This window comes from Schistocerca serialis, chromosome 8, assembly GCF_023864345.2.
Source record: "Schistocerca serialis cubense isolate TAMUIC-IGC-003099 chromosome 8, iqSchSeri2.2, whole genome shotgun sequence".
Lineage (NCBI taxonomy): Eukaryota > Metazoa > Arthropoda > Insecta > Orthoptera > Acrididae > Schistocerca > Schistocerca serialis.
The window spans coordinates 517,648,016-517,660,380 of NC_064645.1; the positions used below are offsets into that span (position 1 = coordinate 517,648,016).

The window sequence follows — 12,365 nt, forward strand, 5'->3', positions numbered from 1 at the left end:
ATGCGGCCGCCGCCCCACGGTTGGAAATAGGAAAAGCAGCGGCAGCCGATGCAGGAGAGCGCTGCCCCCAAAGTGAGAAACACAGTCAGCATCGGGGTGAACACGTCGGCCACTTTACGAAACGCGACTCTCTTCTCTCTATCTCCCCGGAATTTTTTTATCTACCTGTACATATGTATAATCACTTGCATCAACAGCTATACTACAGCTATAATATGCAAGTGAAGATATGTGGTGCCACTATTATTTCTCCAGAATTGTTCCATTAGCAAACAGTGTGTGGGAAAAAACTGCTGTCAGTAAACTACAACATGATTTAAATTTCACTGATTTTCTCGTCCTGGTCATATTACGACATGCAAATTACAGGAAGTAATATGCTGGCCAGCTCTTGCGCACGCTCTGGCAATTGAAACAGAAATTCTCTGCATGATACACAACTTCTCTCTTGTATCATTTGCAAGTGGAGTTTTTTCAGCGTGGTCGTAACGGTATTGCTCTTACTAAACAAACGCGGAACGAAATGTGCCGTTCTTTGTAGATCTTTTCTATGTCCTCTAATGGTAGCTACTCTTTCGCCGTCTTCCAAAAATTTATTCACTTCGCAGCAATTTGTCGAATCTTGTGTGTTGCCTGCGCGATGTGTGGGCAGCCACCCACATTTAAGCTTTTGCTCTTTTGTGACGTCTGCAGGAGCCGGCGTGTCGGCGTGGGGCCGACCCGGTTGGTTGCTGCTGCTGGCCACGGGATCGCTTCTGGCGCTGCTGTCGCTGTCGAGATAGCAGACCGCGGTCTCCGCCTGCAGCCGCTGCTGCTGCTGCAACTGCTACTGATGCGGCTAGCAGCTGACGTCGCCACCACGGCCACCAGAGCTAAGAGATCAACACCAACGACGCTCACAAGGCCACACACCCACAAGTTTAAAACCTACCAGGATTTAAGTGAGAAGGAAGCTATGGAGCAGTTGTCTATTGCCTATCCGTTTGGGTCGGTTGGACACCTTGCAACCGGCCAGAGGCAACTCGACACGATTCGCAGCTCTTTCCAGACTCTACCCGTATCAGCAGATTGAATCCAGACACAAGTCGAAAGCGGAGGTAGCCCTCCACTTGACTAAATCTTCCCTGAAGGCACCACAGAGTGCGAAAAAGTCCAGCGCAATCTGATAATTCCGAAAGTATTTTTCGCATCACAAAAACAGTCTTCCTACTAGATATGAGAATGAAAACCTACAAAGTAAATAAAAATAAAAATAGTTGTGCCATTAGGTTGAATGACACGTCTCATAGCCCACTTACAGAAGGCCTCTTTACGTATTCTTTGATTTAGTTTTCTCTGCATTGTTTCGATATTGACTTCATACTTTCCTAACTTTACCTAACTTCCTTTTCACGGCTTCTTCATTAGCTTCACACCACATTTCAAATCTGAAACATTCTTTGCAGTATTCTGTTCTCCGGAAATTATGTCAGGCTCGTTGAGGACGTTTCAATTTCCGATATCAAACCGTTGACGAGATGCTCGTGTGAATTCGGCGATCGGACTGAACCGTGTTTTGTTGTATCCACTGCAACGCACAAGACGTCTCTCTGCTGTGTCCTTCGGAACATATTACGTAGCCGTTTTCAAGGAGCAAAGTGAGAAAATGACCTGCAAAGAACGGATAGTGGTCACTGTTCCTACTGGAGCTGCCTCGCAGCTCCGCCCAGTGCGCCAGCACACGGCGACATTCGTAACGAATGAGCCGCCTCAATCGTGACAAGTGTTAGCAGTTAGCGAGTTGATGAGCTCGTGTGTCAGTGCCAAATGACAATGATTGAGCCCTTGTAGGTACTGGTGTACAGAAAACTGCGGTGACATCGAACTTTCATATTACGTTAAAGTTAAGTAGTGGGAACAGGCACAGTATGTGAACATTTCGGAGAAGTATCTTGGTGGTCAAGTTCAAACGCACTTCAAGTTTGCCATCAACGCAAAATTCTGAATTGCCTTCCTGGATGCCCTGAAAGAACAATATTCAGTGGAGTTCCTCAAACATTTCAAATTGTGACACGACGAAATACTGCCCAAAACAGGTATCCAGGTAATTCTTAAGCAGATCGTATTCGACATGCATGAAACACAAAACCTATGTTGTAGGAGACACGTTTAGAGCTACCCACGTGCGCTGCACAATACAACCATCGACGTCCTTGATTTTGAAAAAATTCGACGGACCACCATGATGCTGAACTCTCTCGCTGTGTCTTCCTCAGGAGTAACAAATAAAGCTGATAGACTGTGTTCTTTGTACTAAATACGAACATATAACAAACTATATGAAGCTGCCGTTTTGAAAAGTTGGTATTTAGTTGTTCTAAATGACATCATATAGAAAGAAAATTTGTGGACGTACCCTGTATATCGTAGAACAAATCAAATAACCAGATGTCCTGTTGATACTTGCCCACGTGTTTTAGTGTCTATATTGTTTATATCAATAATCAGTGTTTGTGTACATATTTATGTATATTCGACATATGCTTCAGATCAGATGATGTACCCATACAGAGTTGTATTTACGTTGTCTGTAAGACTCCGCATGTTTGTTTCTGGAAATTTTGTGCTCACTACTTATACCCAGGTCTGTAAAAGGAATGGTCCAGAATAAACAGATTTTGTCAAATAAAAGCTGTCAAAAGACAGGTTGCGTCATGGTGCATGTGTGAAATAAAGAATTCCCAGATCTCAAGATAAAAGATTCCCTGTTTTTAACGGCAAACATTGATGACCTGTCTTTCTGATCATGGGAAGCAGTAAACATCCGTGAGCAACCATCTTCTTATTTTGGTCTTCAATTTACGGTATATTTTTTGTAAGGTGAATTCAGCTCTAATAAAAACAAATGGATATTATTAGACTGCTGCTGTCCCAACAAGAGGTAAGTCATGTATTTATTGAGGAAAATTAAATATTTATATTCCGAATCTTTATTTTTCTTTCAACACTAGGATATGTTTATGAATATAAAATATACATGCTATCCTTACCTCACTCAAAAAGCTTCACTTTCAAGAGGCCAAGAAGAATGCAGGGATCAAACTAACTCGAAGAGTTGTGCCATCTCCTGAAAGCATGACAAAACAGATTTTCATGTATCAACAGAAACCCGAAGATGCTTCAGCGACGATAACTTCAGTCAGGTTATTGTAACTGGCAGTCGTCTCTTTTAGTCATGTTTTCATAGGTCGTCTTGTATCTCTGCTGGCTACCATGTTTTAGACCACACTCAGGTCAACAATGCAACACCACTGACGAAATCTTTCAGGACGCTGTCCTTTATATCTGCATTAGATTCCAATTCTGTCCTGTGCAAAGACCATCCAGGTCAGAAGCTGACCTGTCCTCTAATGAGACTATCACTCATGAGTGGGATACGCTGGATCGAAAGAAACCGTTCATCGATGGTCTTTGGATAGTTTCTTTGGCTACTAATCAAAACGTTGTGAGTTCCGCCTTCAAACCTACCCGCTGCTTACTGTCTGACTAAAAATCATCAACCATGGTGGCCGAAGACTTCCGGCATAAGAAGTCACTCTCGTTCTTGTCTAAGAAGACGGAGCAGTGGATAGAGGTTCACGTCACTCTGTTGCCCCTGGGTATGGAAACTTTTCCCCAAAAGGAATGAGGTAGCTGAAGTCAATACAACCCATTGATTTAAGAAACTACTGTACATGTGGCCTGAAACTGAAAAAGTGTCTTGATGATCTCTCCATTGGCAAAATATTCCGCGTTAGTCTCCCATTCAGATCTACAGGAGAGGACTGCCATGGAGGAGGTGACATTCATAAAAACATTGGGTAACCCACGACGGGATAACATTCCTCGAGTCGGGGCATGTAATATCAGAAGATTCAACGTGCAAGGGAAACTAGGAAATGTGAAAGGGGAAAGGAAAAGTATCGCTCTAGATGTAGTGGGGGTAACTGAAGTGAAATGGAAAGATAACTATTTCTAATCAGATGAATACAGGGTAATATCAACAGCTGCAGAATATGGTATAACGCGGGTAGGATTCCGCATAAATAGAAAGATAGGGCAGAGACTGAGCTAATGTAAATAGTTGGGTAATATGGTTGTTCTCATCAGGTTCAACAGCAGACCAACGCAGTTAACGGTAATTCAAGTACACGTGCCAACATCGCATGCAGTAAATGAAACAGGAAGATATTTGAGGATTTTGAACATGTAACTTTGTAAAGGGATATGAAAAGCTAATAGTCATGGGTTACAGGTGAAGAATGAAGGGAAGGTTTAAGGGTGATTATGGGAATATCGACTTGGCGGTAGGAATGACAGAAAAGAGAAACTAATTTCATATGACAACAGAGAATACTCTGTTAAAGAATAACAAGAAGAGCAGTTACACTTGAAAAATACCGGTAAACAGGGGAAGGTTCCACGTGGATTATGTCGTGGTCAGAGAGAGCTTCTGAAATCAACTACCGGATTGTAAAGTGTGGCCAGGTGCAGATATAAAATCAGATCACAATTTAGTAAGGATGAATGATAGACTGAGATTTAAGAAAATCGTCCGAAAGAATCGATATGGAAGGTAGTCGCATAGTGTTGTACTGAGGAATACCGAGAAACGTTTGAATTTCGCTGAGGACTTAGATACTGCGATAGAAAACACAGAAGTAGGCAGCTTACTTATGGAGTCCATATTTTCTAGAAAGGGGAACCACAGGTATTGTACCGACAAACATAAGGAGAAGGGAGGTAACCGCAAAGATACCGTGTGTATCAGATGAAATAGTTCAGTTGATCGACTAAAGAGGGAAACACAAAAATGTTCAGCCAAGGACAGGAATATAGCAACATTAATTCCTTGGGAATAAAACAAATCGAAAATGCAGGGCGATGAAGGTGAAATAGCTCCAGGAAAGACGTAAAGAAATCGAAGAAGAAATTAATGTCTGGAGGGCTAATTCAGCAAACAGAAAAGTCAAAACGGTCTCCGGTGAAATTAAAAGCAAGGGCGGTATCATTAAAAATACAATGAGACTTTCACTGTTAAAGTGCAGCGGATAGAGCAGATAGGATGAGTGAGTAAACTGAAGGCCTTTGTGAGGGGGAAAAGTTGCCTGATGACGTGTTAGAAGAAGAAATTGGAGTCGATAGGATGATATAAAAATGGCTCTGAGCACTATGGGACTTAACAGCTGTGGTCATCAGTCCCCTAGAACTTAGAACTACTTAAAGGTAACTAACCTAAGGACATCACACACATCCATGCCCGAGGCAGGATTCGAACCTGCGACCGTAGCAGTCACACGGTTCCGGACTGCGTGCCTAGAACCGCGAGATCACCGCGACCGGCTAGGATGATATAGATGACCCACCATTAGACTCAGAATTTAAAACAGATCTGGAAACTTTAGATCAAATAAGACATTACATCGGAGATCCTAAAATCTTTGAGGGAAGTCGCAGCTAAACGACTATTCAGTCTGGTTTCCAGCATCTAAGAGACTGGCGACGTACCATCAGACTTTTGGAAAACTATCACCCACACAAATCCGAAAATAGCAAGGGCGGCTTACCAACTCATACAGTGAAGCTGCTGACAAGCATAATATACAGAAGAATAGAAAATAAGCTAGATGACGATTAGCTTGGTTTAGGAAAGGTAAACGCACCGTAGAGCCACCTCTCACGTTGCGCTTGATAAAGGAAGCAAGGATGAAGAAAAGTCAAGACGCGCTTATAGCATTACTAGACCTAGAGAAAGCTTTCGATAATGAAAAATGGAGCAAGACGTCTGAAATTCATAGAAAAATACGAGTAAGCTATAGTGAGATGAATAATACATAATATGTAAACGATACAAGAGGGATTCATGGATGAGTTTAATTTGCTGACACTCTCTTCTGGAGGTAATGGTCCGAGGTATAGTATTGTATGAAAGTGAAACGTGGACGTTCAGTTAATGCAACAAATAGGTAAAATATTTTTAAATGTGATGCTGTAGAATCTGATGAGAACAAACCTATTACTCAAATTTTACATTACCTCAATATCTGCCGTACGTTCCTATTTATGCGGAATACTACCAGCGTTATACCATATTCTGCTGCTGCTGATATTACCCTGTATTCGTCTGATTAGAAATCCTTATCTTTCCATTTCACTTCACTTACCCACACTAAATTTAGAGTGAGACTTTGCATTTCAGATTTCCTATTTTCCCTTGCACGTTGAAACTTCTGATATTACTTGCCACGACTCGAGGAATGTTATCCCGTCGTGGGTTATCCAATGTTTTTACGAATGTATTGAGTTCAGTTACCTCATGCCTTTTGGCGGAAGTTTCCATACTCAAGGGCAGCAGAGTGCCGTAAATCTCTGTCCACTCTTCTCACTTCTTAGAAAAGACCGTTGGCTGAACGAGAGAGACTTCTTAAGCCGTGGCCGCCATGGTTGATGATTTTTAGTCAAATTGTAAGCAGTTGGTAGATTCGAAGGCGGAACTCACAACGTTCTAATTAGTAGTTAAAGAAGCTAACCATAGATCATCGATGAACGGATTCTTTTAGTCGAGCTCATCAAATTCATGAGAGATAGTCTTATTAGAAGACAGGTCAGCTTCTGACCTGGATGGTCTTTGCACAGGACAGAATTTGAATCTCACGCAGATATAAAGGACAGCGTCCAGAAAGATTTCGTCCAGTGGTGTTGCCTTTGTTGATCTGAATGTGGCCTACAACACAGTAACCAGCAAAAGACTTCTCCCAAAGGTTTACAGTGCTGCAAAAGATCACAGTTTTACGCAGAACTGCTCAGCAACAGAAGATTCTGTGTTAGATTTCAAACAACCAGGGGTTGGTGGAGGAAAGCAAGAATAGGTCTTCCCCAAGATTCGTTATTTATCCCACACTATTCAATCTGTACACCAACGGCCAAGCAGGTAACAAGACTTGATTTATGCCTACGACGTAACCCTCTCGATTCAGCACAAGACATCTGAAGGCGTCTATGGATAACATTTCTGTGCTCTTGACAGCCTAGGGGAGTATTACGAGACTAGCAGCCTGAAGTAAAATCTTGGCGAAACAGCAGTCAGCTCTTCCCACCTCCGCAAAAAACATGTTAACCACAAGTTAAGCCTCATGTCTGGGAACTCCGTCAATCACAGCAATACTGATAAATACATCAGAACTAATCTTGATAGGAGTCAAACATTCAAGGAACAGTACGGGATTGTCAGAATAGAGATCGCAACACGAATCAGAACGTGAAGAAAACAAATTTGGTGCTTCGGATGTTGGTTCTAGCTTTGTGATACCCGGAAGAAGAATGTGCTTCCCCTGTGTTGTACCAATGCTGTCACTCGATAGAGATTAACACTGCTCTTCACCCAACTTGCTCCCAGGTGACAGGATGCTTAACATCAAATCCAGTCAAAAAGAGCAAAGTTCTGGCCAAAATAACACTACCCGACATCAGATGGATAGTAATAGCGAATGGCAAAAGATGCACAGTCAGTACTGACAGACACTCACACCATCAGACGCTCCAAGTGCCAGTGGGTTCAGTCGCTGCCGCCAGCCGTTCTATATGGCAGATGGCGCTTGTAGTCCTGAGCCACTGAAGGCACGGCTTAATGGGCATACAGCATTCGGTATGCTAGGTCCCGCGTGACCGCTATTAGCTTCAAATGGTAATCTGCCACGCCGCCGCCAACTTGAAGATGCCCATGGGGCGGAATTGATACATAATACTACAAAGATGATTCCTGTTCGTGTGGCGCGTAGCAGACACCGAGCCGCTGCCTTCACTGCCCTGTCTACACCGTCTCCTCAGGCAGTGTGATGCAACAGCATCTGGAATCACCAAGCAACAGTGCACCACTGCACCACTTACAAGGTTGCCACCGACACTGTAAGAGAAAGACCACTTGAATTTGTGTGTCGACATCTTATGTAGCGTCGCCCCCATCTGGAGCAGGCTTAACACTGACAGTTCCGACCTCCTACTCTGAGCGAGAGTGTTTCCTGGCGAGTAGCAGATGCAAATTCAATAGTTCCCATATTACAACCAAATACATTTATTAATATCGAACGGAGTAAAGTGATAATCCAAACACTGGACGTCGAATCAATGATCCTTGGCCTCGGTACACTGACAAGATTCCTGTCGCAGCTGTAAATGACGCAGCGTTGTTTGGAGTGAAGCGATTTTATGTCCAGGCGGCTCTATGGCAACTGGCCACTGAACCAATGCTTTTGGCGTTGCCGTGCTTCAGGCTACGGTGTGTGGTGGACACAGTCCACCTGTCAGCAAGTAGTGGCGAAGGCTGCGACATCCAGGGAGTGAACCCCGGACTCTGGAAGCTGGCAGTGTTGGCAATCTCTTCGGGGGCAGTGGCTAGGATCGTACCAGTTCAACTCTGGGGCCCATAGGTGCTAAAGACGGGACCTATGGCAAATGGCACCCTAAATGGTGCGTAATGACGTTGCTGGCTGCAACAGATTCTCTGGAACTCATGGCAGTAGCTCACTCTAGAGGAGCCAACATCTGAATGCTAACTGCTAACGAGGCAGGCTCTATCATTTTATACCGCCATGATCCAGTATGTCATCGTATAGACGCCCAACGTGCCTCGCAATCATCTTGCCGTAATGCTGAAGTGGCGTCCCTGATTTCTGCAATACCGCTGATTGCCGATTGGTACTCGAATCGACGTACTGGGATGTAGTAGGTGATGACACCCATGTTGACAGGCTTTTCCTTCTCAGAATTTGCTGTCGCCAGTCTGCATTTTGTAAGATGTAAACTTCCACGTCCGGAAATGTCTCAGTCATTAAAGTATTCAGCACTATTACACCGAGTCGGGTGGATTACCTTTCGATAAAGGAAGTTTTGTCCCCGTCTGCGGTGGACATCTTTAAGACTGGTTATAAGTTTTTCGAAGATCCGATGTACACCACGACTCTCTACTAATAACAACATGAAGAAATTGATCCGAAGACGGTGTAACAGCCTGGAAGATTATAATAAGTAAGTGAAAATGCATTAATTTTGTTGATCAAACAGTAGCACAGATCAACTATGTTTAATGTCTCAATTCATAATCTAATTCCCTCGGCAACATGTGATTTGCTTCCGTTTCATAATTCTCGTTTTTCTTTAAGTGACGTTTATCTTACAACCTCATTTCAAGGCATTATCCATTCCGTTCAAATGATCTTGCAAATCGTTTGCCCTATATGATAGATGTCCGCCAGGGAAAAAACTCCTCCACGAACTTTAATTCCTTTTCAAAATTACTTTATATTTTCTTTCACTGCTTCTTCAAGGTACAGACTGAAGAATACCAGGCTTAGGTTACATCCATATCTCACTCGAGTTTCCCTTTAATGTCCTTCGACTCTTGTAACTATAATACTGTTTGTGTACAACTAATCGATAAACTTTCAGTCTCTAGGTTTTATCGCTGCTAAGTACAGAATTTCACATGAGGTACAACACGACATTCTTATAAGTAATTCATTTCCAATTTCTGTATGAGAATCCCTCTGGGTAATCCTCCAGTACATAAGAATGTATGAGTAGATATCTCTGCTCCTACCTAGTCTGTACGATTGCTTTGAAATTTTAACCAACTGCATATGGAAATATGTAGTACCCTTCATATCATTTTGTTATTTGTTACATTTTTTCTTCAGGGTCTTGCAGTTTTAATGGTAATCAGTATAAGTAAGATCCCTGAGGTAAATGGTGTCACAGAGGCACGTTTCTTAGGTTGAGTCAAGATTCAGGCACCCTGTTTTGAAAGAAGTGAAAATAACAGAATAGTCCCACAAAATGCTTAAGAATGCAGAGAAGAGTAGGGTAAGCTTATTTCAGAAATATATTAGAGGACTGATTCATTAGACAGAAGAGGTTCTTGTTTCTCTGGAAAATTTAGAGAGCTCTGAAAAGAAAGACATACTTTGCCTGTCTGCGCACCACATAACCACATGGACAAATAAGTGGCATATCAAAGATTACACTATAGCAACTTACTCATGCAGAAGTAATGTGTGGAAAGGAGTTGCTAGATATGTTAAGACAGAGTACAAGTTCAAAAAACAAAGAGACATGTAGATTTTATAGTTATCTGCACATACAAGTGTGTGCTTCTGGGTTAATACTGAAAAATAGTTCTATTTTAATTGTAACTGTTTGTTTTTGAGGAATCTGAATTCCTTACTGTGCTATCTGTCAGACAACACCAAGCAGTTAAGAGTCTGTGGTGATTTCAGTGCAGGAAAAAGTGTTTGGAAACCTTACTTGGATCCTAAAATGTGATCCCAGTAATTACTTTCCTACACTAGTGGATATAAACAGTAGGAATCAAACTGGCAATGTTTTCTCTGGTGAAGCTCAAAGTAAGAAAATAACTGTTGACTCAGTAACAAGTGCTCTCTCTGATCTTGATGAAAAGTTAGGGTAAATAACATAGAACTGTAGAGTATGGATACTCCTCAGTGAAAATCAGTTAGAATAATTAATAACTCCAGAACACATGTTTTTAAGAATAGTTTACAGGAGATGATCTGGAAAGAAGTTTATAAGGAAGCATATTACGATCTATCATGCAAAATGACCCATGGAGTATGAAACTAACTAACACCAGCAATTATCTCATGACAAAACAGGATAGTAAATGAAAATAATTCCTGTAATGGGAGAAAGAGTACACTCTCTTCTAAAAATCGTGTTAATCTTATGAGAATTGGAATAATGAGGATGGGTAAAGCAGTATACAACACAACTTACTTGATACTGGGAATCAGATTTTGTCTGCCAGCTGTCCACTGGCTGTCAGCTCATGACATGCGGCAGCATAATGCCAGATCAGCACTGTCCATAATACCCAAAGGTGTATTCACATAGCATATTTCTAGTTAATTAATCACAGTGTTGGTAACATGTAATATTTGTTATGAAGATGCTTAAGGTACACAATTGATCATCAGCAGTATTATATGACGAGTCATCATCTACAAGGTGGCTGGCCCATAGTAATTCGTGTTCACGTTTATAATGTGCAACTTAGAACATGTTCAAATTCCTGAAAAACTTTTATTGTAATTTTAATTCATTAAGTGGTGATAGCAGTCTGTTACATGGATTTACTGTACCAGTAAATTAAAATGTTTCCTAACCACAAAAGGTACACAGGTAACTCATGTGGTTGCAACACAGAAAATAGCTTTCTCATTTTCTTGTATTCAAATTCCTCCACATATTAAATGAAAACTTAAATTATTTTATACATATTTACTTCTGCCGTCAGGCTATAGTTAAGGTTGAAATATTACCCTTACAGTTCACCAATATATATATATATATATATATATATATATATATATATATATATATATATATATATATGCAATGCAACAAATGGCACTGATTACGTATTTGTTTATATGTTCAGATGTGCTAACAAAACTAACGGGGTTCCATTTAAAAAAACGTAGGTTTGTGTTAAAAAACGTACTTCCGTGCATTTTTTAATGGTTTGTATTAACCAATTACACTAGCCCCTCTCCTCACGTTCGGTCTGTGGAATCGATTCGTCAGTCTTTGATGTGGTTTACGAAATATATCTCGTGGTCGTGCGGTAGCGTTCTCGCTTCCCACGCCCGGGTTCCCGGGTTCGATTTCCGGCGGGTCAGGGATTTTCTCTGCCTCGTGATGGCTGGGTGTTGTGTGCTGTCCTTAGGTTAATTAGGTTTAAGTAGTTCTAAGTTCTAGGGGACTGATGACCATCGATGTTAAGTCCCATAGTGCTCAGAGCCAACGAAATATATCCAGCGGTAATGTTAGGTGACTCACCCTGTATATATACCTGTGAACAAATTATATTTAAAACACCGTTCACAATGACGCTACGACACTCAGCTAACATTTATTTAAAATATCAAATTTTACGTCAGTGAACTAATAGACAAGAATATTCAGATAATCACATTGAGCCAAATAATAATTTACTATTCACCAATAACAGACACTAACATCTGGGTTGTGCTGTTTATGGACATTTTGATAAAATGTTCATTAAGGAGCCACATTTGGCAACAAGAACTTACTCGAATAAAAAAGCAGTCACTACGGTTAGATTCAATATTACATTTTACATATGAAAAGAACCTGGATAATATTTTGCTTTTTACCGTTTTTAGACCCAAATTAAACACGCTAAAATCCTAAATGATGGCACGGTAAGAAGGTAATGTAAGTATTTTTTTAAAAAAAACTTTGAACACTGGAGCTAAATGGTCACCAACAGTTTGACGTTTGTAATATTCAGTGCTGAAAAATTCAAATAT

General features: G+C 41.3%; 1 protein-coding gene across 1 annotated transcript in view; it reads left to right on the top strand.

The window, feature by feature from the left end:
* LOC126417100 (uncharacterized) overlaps window positions 1–2,684 on the top strand; it is a 905,013-nt gene extending 902,329 nt beyond the window's left edge. Inside the window, exon 6 of the mRNA XM_050084995.1 lies at window positions 694–2,684. Coding sequence (XP_049940952.1) covers window positions 694–782 — 89 coding nt within the window. The 3' untranslated portion in view covers window positions 783–2,684. The remainder of the gene's footprint in view (window positions 1–693) is intronic.
* The last annotated feature ends 9,681 nt before the right edge of the window (window positions 2,685–12,365 follow it).